The following is an 18,143-nucleotide window of genomic DNA, read 5'->3' as shown; positions in this document are numbered from 1 at the left end:
CTAAAGTCAGTTAGTGTGTTTGAGGGTTCCTGATGACGCAGCAGAAACTGGAAACCCCAGTCAACCGTATCAGCAGGGTTGGTGGGCGAGTGGGAAGGTGGTGAGGGATCATGTCCTTGTTGCTACACTAGCAACTTGTCACGTGTGCAACAAGGGAAGGACCCAAACGCAGGACACACACTTGGAGCAATAGGTGGGAGGTTTATTGAAGGGGTTTCCAGGGAAAGGGGACAGAGGACAGAGAACATCCGGCTTGTGGAGGCAGAGGGTGAAGTGGGTAGCAGGCAGGCGGGTGGGTGGACAGGAAGCCAGGGACCCTGTAGCACAAAAACCAGTAAGAGTTAATACGAAAAAACACACAAGAAAATGTACTTGAATCCACAATTCAAGCAGCCAGAGACGCAAACTACTACTGTAGCTGAGTAGGCGATCTAGCGACGAGGGGCTAAAGACTGGGGTTGATATACTGATGGGTTGATGAGTTAATGGATGGCAGGAGTGAGGCTTGGAGCAGGTGAGTTGACTGAACTGCAATCAAGGGAGAGTGAGGGGGGCGACACGCCCACAACACAGACACATACACAGAGAGAAACAAGCAGACGACACAGGAAAAAGGGAAAACATTAGAAACACAAGGAATGACAGGAGGCGTGGCCGTGACAGAACTTCTATTGGTCGATTCTTCTGTCTAAACACCACAAGTGCAGAGGGAATTGACGAATTGACCAAATTATCTTTCATTTTGGCTTTTGTCACGGCGTTATTTAAGTAAAAGTTGTTAATAGTGTTACAGTAAGTAGTAAAAACCCCAGACTGTGGATGCTTTTAAAACAGGCCTAAAAACCCATCTTTTTAACAGAGCATTTGTCTAGACTTTAACCATCCATCTGTTGTCTTGTCTGTCTACCAAATGTTTTTATATTTTTTATGTATATCGCCTTCACCTTTTTTACTCTGTAGCACTTTAAGTTTTGTTTACTCAAATGAAAAGTGCGCCTATAAATACAATTTATTATTATTATTATTATTATTATAAGTATTATATTCATAATTCTGTGCAATCTGTTAAACAGTTGATGTTTCAGGCGCTTAATCCCAATAACCTGTCTCCATCTGCATCCACATCTCCATTAAAGTTAGTTTTTAAGAATAAAGAAATTGCAATATATCGCTTGCTTACAACATCGCAATATATGGAATCGTACCGCCTGTATCACGATACATACTGTATCTTATCGCCGGATTCTTGCCAATACACAGCCCTAGCTTTGAGTGTTCATTTTGATTTTTAATATTTACTCTTTCTTATGTGTTTCCATTTGTTAGAGACACTTGAGAGTTAGTATATTAACAAAAATACAGACAGCAAAAGTTGACAAGTAGGCTCTTGTTGAATGATGTGGTACTTTCCTTGTTAATGTTAATGTAGCCAGCAGCCAAAGCTTAAGTCAGGGGTGTCAAACATGCGGCCCGGGGGCCAAAACCGGCTCACCAGAGAGTCCAATCCGGCCCGCGGGATGACTTTGCAAAGTTTAAAAATTTGCTTTGCAGATACACTGTGATCTGTAAGTTGTAACAGACATGTGTAAATGATAAACTGACACACAATATTGTTGAAATTGCAACTTTTTTTTAAGGTTGATCATAATATTTTGTAAAAAATATCAAATTTTAACATTTTCAGAATGTACTTGTACTTTTTTGCACTAAAACGAAGGGAAACATGTGGAGTTGTCGTTATTTATAGGTAATTATGCTGTGATTTTACTGCTCCGGCCCACTTGAGATCAAATTGTGCTGCATGTGGCCCCTGAACTAAAATGAGTTTGACACCCCTGGCTTAAGTGGTCAGTGCCATCCATGCCCCCTTTGTTGTTCCCAGGTTTCAAAGCCTTACTGAAGTGCCTGTCTGGAAGGTTCTGCAGTCGGGAGCTGATAGGAATCATGGGGCCCTCTGGGGCCGGGAAGTCCACCTTAATGAACATTCTGGCTGGATACAGGTGCGAGTGCCAAAAGTCTCTTTTATTTTACAGTTCAAAGTAAAAGGGCTGTTATCTCATCCTCAATATTATGAGACAAAGTAGCTCTTTCTTATCTAGAAAAAACATTTGTGGTTAAAAGCAGCACACTTCAGAGAAATGAGCTTTCATCACAGGCATATGCATATATACAGGACTGTCTCAGAAAATTAGAATATTGTGATAAAGTTCTTTATTTTCTGTAATGCAATTAAAAAAACAAAAATGTCATACATTCTGGATTCATTACAAATCAACTGAAATATTGCAAGCCTTTTATTATTTTAATATTGCTGATTATGGCATACAGCTTAAGAAAACTCAAATATCCTATCTCTAAATATTAGAATATCATGAAAAAGTATACTAGTAGGGTGTTCAACAAATCACTTGAATCGTCTAATTAACTCGAAACACCTGCAAGGGTTTCCTGAGCCTTGAAAAACACTCAGCTTGGTTCAGTAAACTAAATCACAAGTATGGGGAAGACTACTGATCTGACTGCTGTCCAGAGGACCATCATTGACACCCTCCATCAGGAGGGTAAGACACAAAAAGAAATGTCTCAAAGAGCAAGCTGTTCACAGAGTGCAGTTTCAAAGCACATCCACAAAAAGTCTGTTGGAAGGGGGAAATGTGGCAGGAAACGCTGCACGACCAAGAGAGATGACCGCAGCCTTAACAGCATTGTGAAGAAGAGTCGCTTCCAGAATTTGGGGGAGCTTCAAAGACAGTGGACTGAAGCTGGAGTCCAGGTATCAAAAGCCACTGTTCACAGACGTGTCCGGGAAATGGGCTACAATAGCCGTATTCCCATGGTCAAGCCACTTCTGAACTCAAGACAACGGAAGAAGCGTCTGACTTGGGCTATGGAAAAGAAGCACTGGACAGTTGCAGAATGGTCCAAAGTCCTCTTTTCAGACGAAAGCAAGTTTTGTATTTCATTTGGAAGTCAAGGCGCCAGAGTCTGGAGAAAGGCTGGAGAGGAGCAAAATCCAAGTTGCTTGAAATCCAGTGTGAAGTTCCCACAGTCAGCGATGGTTTGGGGAGCCATGTCAGCTGCTGGTGTTGGTCCACTGTGTTTCATCAAGCCCAGAGTAAATGCAGCTGTGTACCAAGAGATTTTAGAGCACTACATGCTTCCGTCTGCTGAAAAGCTCTATGGAGATGAGGAATTCATTTTCCAGCATGATCTGGCACCTGCCCACAGTGCCAAAACCACCAGTAACTGGTGTACTGACCATGGCATTACTGTCCTCGATTGGCCTGCCAATTCCCCTGACCTGAACCCCATAGAGAATATGTGGGGTATTGTGAAGAAGAAGCTGAAAGACACCAGACCCAACAATGCTAATGAGCTAAAGGCCGCTATTGAAGCATCCTGGGCATCCATAACACCTCAGCAATGCCACAGGCTGATTGCCTCCATGCCACGCCGCATTGATGCAGTAATCCGTGCAAGGGATTCCCAACCAAGTACTGAGTGCATTAATGGACATTTTCAAATGTTTGATTTTGTTTTGCTGTTGTAAATCTTTTTTTTTTACTTGGTCTGAGGAACTATTCTAATTTTTTGAGATAGGATTTTGAGTTTTCTTAAGCTGTAAGCCATAATCAGCAATATTAAAATAATAAAAGGCTTGCAATATTTCAGTTGATTTGTAATGAATCCAGAATGCATGACATTTGTTTTTTTAAATTGCATTACAGAAAATGAAGAACTTTATCACAATATTCTAATTTTCTGAGACAGTCCTGTATACTGCAATTCTTCGTGTGCAAACACGTGACAAAACTGTAACGTATGCGTGCGACACCATGTTGGATGATATACAAATCAAAAATGTCGTCTAAAGCGAACAACTACAACAATACAACGACTTCTTAGAAGTATTGTGACTCTCTGGAGTCTTCTGCAAAGGCAAGATTCAGAGGAAAAAGTCCAAATTTGCTGCCTTAACCTACGCTAAAGCCGTCGGATTATATTGAGGATTTAGATTCATTACCGCCGATTGAATATCCAGATATTGTGAACTACCTTGTGCTACAAACGTCGTGGGCAACCAACGCACAAATGAAGGCATACAAGAGCTTAGATGCTTATAATGTCTTTGTTTCTGGCTGGGTTGGTAGTCTTCTTACCAAACCACTGAAAGATGACAGGGTGCTCGTCCATGCCCGTGTTAATCACTCTCAAAGATCTCGAGATACACCGCTCAAGCCGTGGTTTGTGAGTGAGAAGAGCGGCGATGTTATCCTCGCTAACGTAAACATAGCTTTAGCATGAGCTCTTACCAGATATAAAGTGCTTGCCACACACACGGGTGAATTGTGTTTTTTCTTCTGTTAAATCCTCACAAGTTATTTTGCTAAACCAGCGTACGGCGTTCAGTAGACAGTACTTCATCCCTCTTTTGTGGATCGTTGTTTTTGATGATTGTAGGAAATCTAAAGAACCGTTTCTCTGGGTCACGAGTAGCGTTATTACAACAATTATACACTGCGCACACGATTGGAATTTTCTTTCATTCTTAGACGTTTAAATACAACGAAAATTACGAAGCGTTGCAGCAACTCACACGTGAACGGCCACCGTCTTGGTTGTGTATATCATCCAACATGACTGATTTCCGGGTTGGGAAATAAGCGTGACATCACATGCACACAATCAATACAGGAAGTAAGGCTTCACAGTACTTAACTGGTGCAGGAGCCCATGTGTTTGTGTGTTAAGAGTTTCGTCTATTCCTACCAGTACAGTATGCCTAGCCCAGTGAACTGTCTAATATGTGTGTGTCCTTTCTGCCGCCCAGGGAAACGGGGATGAAGGGTCAGATCCGGGTAAATGGGAAACCCAGAGACCTGAGGAAATTCAGGAAAATGTCCTGTTACATCATGCAGGAAGACATGCTGCTGCCACACCTCACTGCACGAGAGGCCATGATGGTGAGTTGTTACTGACAGCGGTCATGTCACAGCCAGAAAAACTCATCCTCAAAGTGTGTTTTTATTTTGAGACTTTGTGGTCATGATGTTATTATCTTGTCTGAACCCGTAATGAAAAGGTTGATATTGTGACAGCCTGCTGCAGAAGGGCTTGTGAAATAACTGTTGTGTTACATGATTGTGACACTTTTTTCTTGTCTTTGCTGCAGGTTTCAGCCAACTTAAAGTTGAATGAATCTATGGATGTGAAGAAAGAACTGGTGAGCTAAACAAATAGCATCTACTAGCTTAAAGATCCTCTATATTAAAACATATGTTTTACTTTTGTTTATGTCCCCTAAGATGTCTGACCTTGATGACACTAACTTCTATATGTGCAAAGTTTGTCACTGGAGAGGTGTTTTCACATTCCTCTGCTGAAGGTGGAGATGTCTGTGCTTTTCCCTCAAATCTGAGATTCAAATGTTCCCTCGGCAAAATAGATTAGGTGCATCACACATTTTAAAACAGCCAATCGCTGTCTAATGTGCAAATGCTGACACATAATCACACGTCTTCAGATCAACACCTACAAAGAAAGCTGAAACTGCTTGTGCAGCGCAGACTTGTCAGAATAGCAAGATTTAGCATTATCATAGGAAAAAGATTGACAGCTAACATGGACATTTCTGTTACTATTTATGTGGGAAACCCATGTTGGACTTTAACATACTCAGAAAAAAGCTACGAACAATATTACTTTGCCTTGAATACTAAATCCTGACCCTAAACATACAGAGTTCATATCTAAACTTAACCAGCCAATCACAGTTAATATGGAGGACCATGTGGGTTGATATGAATGCTCCACTCTGTGGAAACACCTATGTTCCCAATCTGGACAAAAGGCCATTTTTACCAGGTATGTACTGTACACTTTGTAGATTGCTTTGTATACCTACTCAGGTGTATATATACTGTATACAAATTAAAAAAACTAATGCACCTTTAGTAGTAGTGGTGAAATGATTGCTGATTTATGTTATTTATTCTCTAATATGATTATGTTTCTGTTATAGATCCCAATCACCATGATATATTTGTGTGGATGTATTATGTTGTTCTCTATCAGTGACTGTGATCATGTCATCAAGCGTAAAAAAAATACTTCTGACTTTCAAAATTCTCTTTGCAGTCTATACTTTTTGAATGAAGCACAATTCTAAAAGCATCGGCGATGGCAAAGTTTATAACGCTAGTGTAGTTTTGTGGGTACAAATGTAAAGAAAAGGCTTTTTATTGAATGTGAATCTCCTTCTCTCTCTGACTTTCTCTGTCCAGGTGAATGAGATTCTGACTGCATTAGGGCTCCTGGAATGTGCTTACACACGGACCAGCTCGCTGTCCGGGGGTCAGTGTAAGCGGCTGGCCATCGCCCTCGAACTGGTCAACAATCCTCCAGTCATGTTCTTTGATGAGCCCACCAGGTGAGACAGACAGATGCTGGTGTGCTGATGATGGCTAAATCAAATTTTATGAAACAATTTAGAACATATGACATTTTCATTGTTTGAAATGTGCCTCCATTGAGAAGATATACATTACTGAAAATGCTATGTACAGTAGAATGTTAACCATATTAAGTCGTTGGCTACTCCTGATGCATCCAGAGAAGTGTTCCCATTGGAATACAATACAAAACCTATGTTGTAGTTGTTCTAGTTTGTACCAACACTATACTTTGCCAAGTTCATTGCATGGACAAATTGTCAATGTGAACATTGGGATTGAACATTTTAATTATTTTATTTCAGAAAACCCAAAGGCAGTTTCAGTTGGTCCAGGCAGCACATCTGGCTGCATATTTATAATGAGTCTTGTGACAGTTGGACATATGGTGTTGGAATGACTTTGAAACCCTAACGATTATACTCTTAATTGCAATGGTACCATCTGGCAAGTATGAGCGCTTGGACGCACTGGGAACCTAGCGCTCTGACAAATGAAGTCTGGCATAGAAGAATAAATGAAACAACGTCAACAGAGTTCTCAAAGAGTCTCTCAATAATGATTACAGTAGCCACCATCTTTGCTGTGTCTTCGCAGGTTTTCTGCACCTCAGCCTTATTAAAGGATCATTTAGGTTTATTAAAACGTGGATAATATTTATTTTGGCCTGGTCCTCCACACCAGCTAGCAGATCAGACATTTATTTTAACAAACCTCCTGGTTATGTTGAACTCTTTTCAGTTATACGTCCAAATTAAATGGTATAATATAAACTGGATGAAACTTTGGATTGTTTACAACCTGATTGATCATCTGAACGATCAGTTTCTCGCACCGTGGAACTTAATGTTAGCAATATCACCCTTGTCCCAGATCTTAGCATTGAACTGGATGAGTTCCGTGTTAGCATTTTGATTATGATAGAAAGGACGGCACAGCCTATGAAAATACACCCAAGTTGTGATAATATGGAATTTTCCATTTAAGCTTAACTTTGTACTAAAGATAGAAAACAGCAAAAAGAATGTAAGAAAAGTTGTTTACCCATCATTGAGCTGAAAAACATATTGCATCCCCAAAATGATCATTTGTATATGAATCACTCACCATGTGTTACCTTGATTTCTTAAAGAAAACTTTTTAATTATTGAAGTAAATGTGGGTCGAGTTTAACAACAGCCAAATCTCCCAAAAGCCCAACAGCTTTACAGCTTGGTGGGCTTTCTACAGAAAACGCTCCTTTTAGGCCTTCCCTCTTCTTCTTTTATTTTATTAACAGCAGCATAGCCTGTAGTACATGATAATCTTATGTATAATATACCAGATAGGATCACTGATCGGGCAACACATTCTGTGACACATTCCTGTCTGCTTAAAAGATACACACACGTTTAAAGAAAGGAAAGGTCTGGGGTTGATACACTTGAATGTAAGGAGTCTGCAGCACCAAAAACTAGATCATTTAAGAACGCTAGTGTCTCAGGCAGACCTGTACTACTGACTGAGTCTTGGTAAAGAAGACTGACGGTGACTGTGATGCAGCCTTGCATGATTACAACGTGTATCAGATAGACATAATTGTAAGGGGAGGTGGAGTGTCTATTTATGTAAAATCATGTTTCTATGTCAAAGTTCTGAATGCTGTTGCTGTCTTACAATGTTCCAAGTTTCTTGCATTGAAGGTTATCCTGGGGCCTAACAACTCAATCAATGTGATTTGGGTATATTGACGCCCTTCTGCTGATGCTAAATAGCAGATCTACTCTCTCGGTATTCAGATGCTGAATTGATTGTTAGGGGAGACTTTAATCTTGATTGGCTGACTAATGCTTTTAGTTATCTCAAGTAGGTTAGCAGTAACCTCAAACCTATCCAAGCTGATCACTAAACCAATAGCGCCAAATCTGAAAAAGACTATAAGGCTATCCTAATTGATACAATTTCCTTCCATTAGGAGTGACACAATTCTCACTTGTGGTGTCTTGGATTTAGGATTTAGTGATCATTGCCCGATAGCATCAGAAAAACTCCGTCAAACAAACCATAATCTCACATTGTTATCAAAGGAAATTTAAGACATTTTTATGACAAAGCTTTTTTAAATGTCCTTTTGCTCAGTTGTTGATGTTGAAATGGAAGTGGATTTCTTCATAAAGATCTTTCTTTTAATTATCAACAAAACATTCACCATTCAAAACGCTTAGAATAAAAGATGGACCAACACCTTGGTTCTCAACTGAATTATCTGTTTTATTTAAGAGCCTGGTCTCTTGCCAGACAAGGGGATCCATCCCATTGGTCTTCATTTAGACAACTAAGACATAAATACACATTCCTAAATATATTTACTACTTTGACTTAATCATTAGCTCCTATTCAAATCCTACAAAATTAGAAGGCAGTTAACTCTAATAAAAACAAACTACTATTTATTTGATTGAGTTGATTAAAAAAAGAAGTTACAAAGTGTTAATTAGTAAGTTATAGAGGTGCTGGCCATTTCTGTTACCTTTGGGCAGAGCTCATTTAGCTTATTTCCCAAAGTTTAAAACTTTTCCTTTAAAGGTGTAATGTGTAAGATCTGCCATAACCTAAACTTAAAACATTAAAACAATGAACTCACATTGTGAACAGAGTGTGAAGAGGGAACAGTGCTGACGTTATGTCAAACACGTCTCTGTGTTGTGTTGCAGAGATATCTACTGAAGTTAGCATGCTAACAGCTAGCTGCTCCGTCCAGTCTGTAATACCACTTGTTCCTCTAGAGGTGAAACATTAGACATTGTATGGACCCAGTTTAGAGGTGAAATGCTGCCCCCTATTTCTTGGGCGCTGGAAGCTCGGAATTACACATTGAACCTTTAAGGGTTTCCAATAGACAACCAGAGATACCATTATACAATATATTACACATTATTGACACTGACTAATGTCTTATTTTTAATAAAAGGAGAATATTATAAATCATTAAATGGGGCTCATTGTCATGACACCTTGGTCCTGACTCGCTTATGTCTTCCCCTCAGATTACTTCCCAGCTGCTCATTACTTTTGTCCTGCCTGTATGTCTCTCTCTGTTCAGTGGCTTAGACAGTGCATCATGCTACCAGGTGGTCTCACTAATGCGCTCTCTGGCGCTGGGAGGACGGACCATCATCTGCACCATCCACCAACCCAGTGCCAAGCTGTTTGAGATGTTTGACAAGGTATAAGTCTATAAATGAAAAGAGGAACAGTAGAAAATCATTTTGAAAGGTCATTTATCTCCAACCTTAAACCATTTTGTTTCTCCACAGCTTTACATTCTCAGTCAGGGACAGTGTATCTACAAAGGCTCAGTCCCTTACCTCATCCCCTACCTGAAGACTCTTGGCCTTTACTGTCCTACCTACCACAACCCTGCAGACTTCAGTATGTCCACGTCACATTTATACATGTAGTTGCTACACTTTGATGAGAATGATTCTAATTCCTTCATGACCTGTGTTTCTGTTCAGTCATTGAAGTGGCATCAGGAGAGTACGGAGACTTGAACCCGGTGCTGTTTGAGGCAGTCCAAGGTGGACTGTGTGCATTAGAGGAGAAGAAGAACCAATGTGATAACAATGGCACAGCTGTGTGTGCATCAAAGTGCCCAAAGGTATGTAGTAGATGATGTGACACCTGGCATAGGGTCTCAGATCCTTAGGGCCCCCCAGGTTCACTGTGTGCCAATTACTTTGTGGTTAAATGATTCATTGCAAATGTGTTTGGTAGCACCACTAGAGCACAATACAAACCAAAAAGATTTGTGCAATGATTATTACTTAATTTCAGAGCTCTGACTTGGAGGGGACCCTGTGTCAAAGTCAGCTTTTAAAGGGGACGTATCAGGAAAACTTGTTTAGTGCTTGGTTGGTACATTTGGTTATCTGGAGTGCCTACCAACACACACATAAAACAACCCAGTCAGATTATGTGGCCTGCCTTGCTCAGAAACATGGGATTCAACAAGCTATTCAGATTTCTCATGCAGTCAAATTAGAATGTACCGCCCTGATCTGAGTACCCACAGCTGGAGAACTAGCTTTGCAATTTGTTTCTGTAAGCCTATCAGAGCATACTGGGCACTTAAAGACACAGGCGCTAAAACGGAGCGATTCAGGCAAAGGGTGAATACAGGTATATTCAGACAGACAGTATGAGAAACATAATGTGTTTTCTTTGGGAAATACACTTAATCACTTTCTTGCCAAGAGTTAGATGAGAAGATAGATACCACACTAATGTCTGAACGCTACATGTGAAGCTCGGGCCAGCGGCTGGTGAGCTTACTTTTGCTTAGTTGGCACTGCCTGACGGAAACAATATCCACCTACAAGCACCATTAAAGTTCACTAGTTAACTTGTTTTGTCTCGATTGTTTAATTCATACTGACATGTAAAAGGACTCATTGTGGATTCAAGTGTGGCTCTCCCAGTTAAGTCATCAGTACAAACGATTAACAACTACTTTAGTAGTACCTTACTGTTAGAAAATATGTGGTTCTGTTACGTGCACCACTAACGACAGGTTATTACATTAAATACGATACAATCTGCAGCTTAAATCAATTTATTTTTGGATGCCGGATCAAGTTTGGATGAATTCCGTAATAATTTTATTTCTCAGAGATGAAGTTGAAAGAATTACTGGTTACTTATGAACTGGAGGTCATATGATAGTTACATCATTCAGGAGAGCTCTGCGTTTCTATGTTAAGTAACATTGAGGGTATGTTGCATTTTGTTACCTTTGGACGGAGCCAGTCAAAGCTCTTTCTCCCCTGTCTTCACTCTTTGAGCTAAGCTGAGAGAGCATCTCCTGGCTGTAGCTTCATATTTACAGAACAGAGATAAGAGCGTTATCTTCGCATCTCACTTTAGGTAAGAAAGACAAAAAGATAAGATAAACCTTTTTTGAACCCCAGAGGAGAAATTTGGTTGTTGCAGCCACACAATGACAGTACAGATAAATAAAAGAATAAGTGGTGTGGTTAACGTGACAGTCGTGATTAATAGCAGCAGAGTCAGCAAGTTAATGTTATTAGTGTACATGTGATTAAATAATGGCACTTAGTGGTAGTCTGTATTAATATAGAGATGTAATAATAAATCATAACATATTACGTATATTATGTTATGATTTATACATATTATTATAATATGTGTTAAATGATTATGTATGAGATATATGATAAAGTATAAGGTGAATGGTACTTATAGAAAATAAAATAATATGTAGTACAGCAACATAACAGGATGGAATAGAATAGAGTTGAAATATAACAGTACAGTATGGCTGTAATATAGTATAATACAGTATATGTATTGTAGTATAATATAAATATAGTATAATATATAACTGAATAAATCTGCATACATAGCAAGGTGTACATAATATACTGTATGTTTAATCCTACAGATGTTATTTCCCAAAATGTCAAATTATTCCTTGAAAATAAAAGTATTTATCAACAAATGATCACCTGGTTTCACCAGTCTGTGTGTCCGGCCCTGAAGGGGAATGTGCTGTGCTGCACGTTTGTGATGTTGGATATAATTAAAGACACATGTTTCATTGTTTTGGGATTTTCTGTTTCCATTTCCCCAGGATGCTGGACACATAGAGAGCCATACTTTTGCCACAAGCACTCTAACACAGTTCTGTATCCTCTTCAAGAGAACCTTCATAATTATATGTCGAGACCAGGTGGGTTTGTTCAAAAATATTTTATAAATATTATAGCTGTGTGGAAAGTGCCAAAACAATCAGGCAGTTGTCTGAGACTGGATGTTTATTTTGTCTTGTTTTTTTCTGTTCCCAGGTTTTGACACACCTTAGACTGATGTCCCACATCGCCATAGGTGTGTTAATAGGCTTGCTCTATCTGAACATCGGCAATGATGCGAGCAAGGTCTTTAACAACACCGGGTTCCTCTTCTTCTCTATGCTCTTCCTCATGTTTGGAGCGCTCATGCCAACCGTGTTGACCTGTGAGTCTGATCGAAGGGAGGGAATTAACCCATATCTACATTATTTTCTCTGTTCATACTGTCGTGCCAATCAACGAGGTCCAATTTTAAAATCCCATATACTGTGAATTGCATAAGAGATGAATGTCAATATTTATTTTTGTGCACCGTCTGTTAGTTCCTCTGGAGATGTCTGTGTTCCTGAGGGAACACCTGAACTACTGGTACAGCCTGAAAGCCTACTACCTGGCCAAAACCATGGCTGATATCCCATTCCAAGTGAGCTGGCAGTGTTGGGATTGTCTCACAGAGTCTGTTACACAAAGCTAAAACATTAACATAATTGCCCACTGCACTCCAGTGTCAGTTACAGTTAGTTGCAGTGGATTACACTCCGGCAGATAGTTCACACTTACAAAGTGGGAAAGCTTCTGTCATTATTCAGAGACAGGCTCCAGCGAAACTAAACACATTTGTACCACAAACATACTAATATGAGCATGTTGTGCATCGTGTTCCATAAGTGGGATTGTGTGTATGGCATTGTATATATTGCTTTAAAAGAGTACTTGAGTAAGACATAGATTAGAGCTGCACAATATGACAAAAATATGCCATATGCGATAACGTTGTTGAATGTTGCGATAACGATAATACTTACAGTATTATACTATACTATATTATATATACAGTATATACTGTATATACAATAAACAGATATCACATTATTTTATTGAACAAATTGAACACAAACTGAACACAAAAGGCACCAATAAAAAATAATTATAGCTAAACTTTAAAGAGTAGTTTTCTACCGACACTCACTTTCAACTAACTCAAAACATCCTCAAAAATAACTCGCCATCACTCCCACGTTAGCCAAACTTATTCAGTGATTATTGCACAAGATGATGATTAAAAAAAAAAAAAAAAAAGATGTATTGTGCAAATCATAGAACATAGATATAAATCGTAAAGTAGCAGTAACCCCAGTGTTACCTAACCAAACATTCATTATTACCTCTAAAATCTCAATTATTTCACTTATTATTATTATTATTATTATTATTATTATTATTATTATTATTATTATTATTATTATTTCAGTGGTTGCCAAAGTGGGTGCATTAAGAGCAGGCCAAGTGTACAATATATATCATATACTTGTGAATTTATTGTACACTTTTGATAGCGTTTTATCACATAAAAAAGAAATGGCAACATTTACATTATCCACTATCCATATTATGTTTTCAAACATATCAAAACTGAAGAAAAAAATAATAAATGTCAAAATGTAATGTTTTAATATTCAGTCATGTCATGTCATACAAACAGTGACGTCCGAGCAGCGATGCAAAGATTTGACACAATAAACAAAGTTCCAAAAACTGCTGATACGTGTCAGCCCTCAACACTTAAGAACTGGATATGAGCCTCCAACAAAACTTAAATCAGACTCAACTCTTTAGGAAGACCACAATATCCATCATTGTCTATTGAGCATTAACCAACATCATATACTGTATGTGTGATCTGCCTCTCACCCCAGGTAACATACTGTACTTGTTTTGTTTGGTTAGGTTTGTAAGCAGATTTTAATTTTGAAGAAAATGAAAATGTGCTAACGTTCCTTTGACGTTAAGTGTTTGTGTTTCGGCTGAGATGGAAGATCAGGGCTGAACTTTGTTTTTTTGGTTGTGGCATCAGCTTCAGTGCAGTTTCCACGGATACGTTAGATAAGTCTCATTTTGAGGTGAAGTGTTCCTTCGCTGATCAAAGGTTAATAAAGGTGTTATTTCAGGTGATCTGCCCCATCATGTACTGTAGCATAGTGTACTGGATGACAGAGCAGCCTCCTGAGGCCAGCCGCTACCTGCTCTTCCTCGCCTTGTCCACCTGCACTGCCCTGGTAGCCCAGTCCCTCGGCCTTCTGGTTGGGGCCGCCTCCACCTCATTACAGGTACTGCATGTTTGCATTGTTGAATTTAGGATTTCTTGGCTCATGTAATACATATAAGACAGAATATGTCCTCTGCATCCTTCTACAGGTAGCCACATTTGTTGGACCTGTCACAGCCATCCCAGTGCTGCTTTTCTCTGGATTCTTTGTGAACTTTGACACAATCCCCAAGTACCTGCAGTGGACCTCCTATGTGTCTTATGTCAGGTGAGAACCACAATCAGTATTGTTTTGTTAGCAGTGGGGCACAAGGATGCCGATGTTGGTCGGCTGGACGGACCAGAAGAAAGTATCATATAGAATCCCCATCCCCGTGTTAGTGCACCAGCTGTCTCAATGTCACTGTGTTCCTCTCAGCACTTAATTAGGACAATGTTCTCACTAGAGATGGAAACGCTATCCAAAGCTACTGAAGTAATAGATCTGTAATAACTTAAAGTTGTCATTTTAACAACTACAGCATTTGTATAACATATTGATGCTCCTGATCCCCAGAGGTTGATTTTAAGTAGTTTTGTAACGCATGATGTCTAAAACCACTTATTTTATGGACATTGTGGCTATGTCTAACGCTAATGGCTAACTTGGCTGAACTCATGGACTTAATGCTTTATTTATTCTTTGGGGTGACTTTTCTTGAGCACCACATATTACATTGTTCCCCTCGTTACTGATTAGGCTCTAGGATTACCATCCACAGCTTTCATATTGCTGTCTGGTATGAAGATTGTAGCCTATAGGAGCTATCAGTAGAGTTGGAAAATACGTAGTCTTCTGAGCTTTTTTGTTTCGGGAGATGATTTATTTGCAATTATGAATGTGTCTCAGGGTTTGTATCTCTCTCACAGGTACGGCTTTGAAGGGGTGATCCTGTCCATCTACGGGATGAACCGTTCAGAGCTTGAGTGTCCTGGGAAGGTGTGTAAGTTCCAAAAGCCTGAAGAGGTTCTGCAGTTGTTGGATGTGGAAGACGCAAAGCTTTACATGGATTTCATTGTCCTTGGCATTTTCTTCATCGTCCTGCGGCTGGCCACCTACCTTGTCCTCCGCTACAAGGTCAAGTCTGAGCGATAAGTTTGGCTTTGTTCACCTTCCAAATCTCAAGGCCCCTCCCTCATGTCATACCACACCTGCTCTCTTTTCTGTGCACAGAAAACAACCTCTCATCTGGGAATTTTGTTTTCAATCCATTGTACGCATTGCTGCTAAATGGGCAGAACATAAATTGTGATCTGTTCTACTGCCAACAACTGTGCAGCGACTGATGATGCAGAGCAGCGAAGAATCATCTTATAAATCAACGTATACCTGTTTTACCTCAGACATCAGGACTTAACTCCTGTGCACAGAGACAAAGGGCAAAGAGACTGAGCCACATTCAGATACCTATATTGTATATGTCATAACCCTACAAGACAGAAATGTTTCCAGAATAAGTAAGTGATACAGTGACACTTATTTGAGTGGACACGCATGTTTATTCTAAACTGTGTGCTACCATTCTGTCACTGTTGAGTGTTAGGACTTTGGTCCACAGAGAAAAGCAAATACAGAGTGTTTACATTGCTCTATTAGTAAAAAAGAAAACCTAGAGGAAAGACTGTTGCACTGGAAAGTAAGTGGGATGTATTGTGCCTGAAAGAATGAACACTGGAAGAAAGCAGTTTGTTGGAGCTCTTTTGTTCTATATTTTTGCATATGACAGAACCTGGGTGGCAGTTTGTAGTCTAAAAATATTTACTTCCTGTGTATGAAAATAAAATCATTGTTTGAGCTAGATTTTTTTTTAACATGTTGATAGTTGTAAATTAAGCTTTACCATGATTGTCTATCGAAATTTGGTATTTTTTGGACTTGCATAGTATAATCTGAAATCTTTCAAATCTCAGTTTAAATAAAAAATTATTAAGCCTTAATCATTTTATACTGTACTGTATTATATTTAGTACTATATGTAAATCCAATAATATAGATGTATTTAAGATAAATATATGAGTTACTGTATCATTATTCTTTTGTGTCCACACTACATCCAGTAATGTCACGAGGACATAACATGCTCATTCAATCATGTTTGGTGCTATCTGAAGTTTCATGTTTTATTTGAATTACATGTATTTAAAAAAAAAAACCTGATGCACCTGGACTGCACGTTACACAAATACTGAGCACTTGACAACCAGAGAAAAATTGTAATTGGAGGTTTGCTCACATTTTATTTACCACTGTATTAACAGTATTGTTGTTGTTTTTCGTTTTTGTTGGGGGGGGTGGGGCATATCATGACCACCATATGTTCATTCATTCTCTTTTGAAACATATCCTTTGGATATAGTTTTATCTTAACTGTACTGTACAGCTATGTAAAGTGTCTGATATTCCAATAAACACTGATCTAACTAGTTCAATTGAATATCTCAGTTTATTGATGTTCAGTGAATACGTCTCCTCCCACTGGGACGTGGCGTCGATCAGGAATTAGATGCCTGAACGATCTCTGGCTCCTTTTGACATGAAAGACAACTTCTTTTTGCCGCTTGTATCTGTAATCCCATTATTTCATTCCATCTTGCCCAAGTGTATGAGGTAAGGACGTGCTTCCAACCTGAAGGGGGCGATCAACTGTTTTCCGAGGACCAAGAATTAGACTTGGAGCTGCTGCCTCTCAGCCTCTTGTGCTTTATGTAGTGCTCCAAGTCATGTTTAAGGTCACAGTCTGATAGCAGGCAGAACAACATTAGAAAGGAAATACTTGGGTGTGGCCTCCTCATACTCCTCCCACACCCAAGTGTTTGCTTTCACAACCAAAGAAAATTGTTCTTCTCACCTTTAATGACTTTCTGCTGCTTCAGGTATCCTCTGGGGCAATGAGGCCCAAAAAGACTTGATCTTTCAGCATGACAACCTTCACAGTTGGTGTCCACCAGTGGGCTCTTTGGTTACCAGCACACCACTCACAGATGACCTTCTGGCTACAACTCCAAACAACTGGTGGTTTTGAACATAGCAAACTCATATTCCATGACCATGAGGACAGGTGATACTGTCGTAGATATTTATCGCTCACAACATTGTGGTATGAAACAGAGGAATCAATAAAGCACAGACACAGATATAGTTGATTAATTATTATTTCGTTGTACAACAAACAATAATAAAGAGAACACTACCTGCTTCCAAGCACAACCGCGTAGTATCCCAAGTGACAAAGAGAATCTTTATCTTAAGTAGGAGCTGTAAATGAACACACACACTTTCTGACACACCCAACACTTCAATCATCATTGACTTGTCCAGACTCTATGGCACCACGGCAATCTATTGCAGATGTGGAGGTCATCTTCTCATGACCTTTGAGAGGCCCCCTTAACTTCCTTAGGGCATGGATCTCATGTTATATCTTCAGACATGAACATATGGTATATATCATTTGTAAACTTAATGAATAAGACATTGTTCATTAAGACTATCTTAACATTTCCTCCTTTTTATGAATTAAGTTTACACACATATAATCTTTAAAAAAACATCCTTACAATATAACCTACTGAATTCTGCCTTGAAAGCCAAAAGCTTTCTGAAACATATTTACCAATGGATAATTACTTTACTCAAAGACAGAAGTAACAGGCTAGATGCATCCTACTCACAAAGCCAAAAAAAACACCCATTGAACACGAGGGTGGAAGAAAAGACCATTGTTCTAATCTACTTGCTTAAAATGGGACATCATT

General features: G+C 39.2%; 1 protein-coding gene across 2 annotated transcripts in view; it reads left to right on the top strand.

The window, feature by feature from the left end:
* Nucleotides 1–16,599, top strand: part of LOC115017680 (ATP-binding cassette sub-family G member 4-like) — a 42,546-nt gene extending 25,947 nt beyond the window's left edge. For both annotated transcript variants that reach the window (XM_029446348.1, XM_029446347.1), the window contains exons 3-15: nt 1,883–2,000; nt 4,832–4,964; nt 5,174–5,224; nt 6,285–6,430; nt 9,535–9,658; nt 9,749–9,863; nt 9,950–10,092; nt 12,085–12,183; nt 12,299–12,467; nt 12,625–12,725; nt 14,251–14,409; nt 14,498–14,616; nt 15,258–16,599. In XM_029446348.1, coding sequence (XP_029302208.1) covers nt 1,883–2,000; nt 4,832–4,964; nt 5,174–5,224; nt 6,285–6,430; nt 9,535–9,658; nt 9,749–9,863; nt 9,950–10,092; nt 12,085–12,183; nt 12,299–12,467; nt 12,625–12,725; nt 14,251–14,409; nt 14,498–14,616; nt 15,258–15,483 — 1,703 coding nt within the window. In that variant the 3' untranslated portion in view covers nt 15,484–16,599. The remainder of the gene's footprint in view (nt 1–1,882; nt 2,001–4,831; nt 4,965–5,173; nt 5,225–6,284; nt 6,431–9,534; nt 9,659–9,748; nt 9,864–9,949; nt 10,093–12,084; nt 12,184–12,298; nt 12,468–12,624; nt 12,726–14,250; nt 14,410–14,497; nt 14,617–15,257) is intronic.
* Nucleotides 16,600–18,143: the final 1,544 nt, after the last annotated feature.

This window comes from Cottoperca gobio, chromosome 13 (genome assembly GCF_900634415.1).
Source record: "Cottoperca gobio chromosome 13, fCotGob3.1, whole genome shotgun sequence".
In the NCBI taxonomy this organism is placed as follows: domain Eukaryota; kingdom Metazoa; phylum Chordata; class Actinopteri; order Perciformes; family Bovichtidae; genus Cottoperca; species Cottoperca gobio.
The sequence above is the reverse complement of the archived record's forward strand: the minus strand, read 5'-3'. Positions and strand labels throughout refer to the sequence as shown.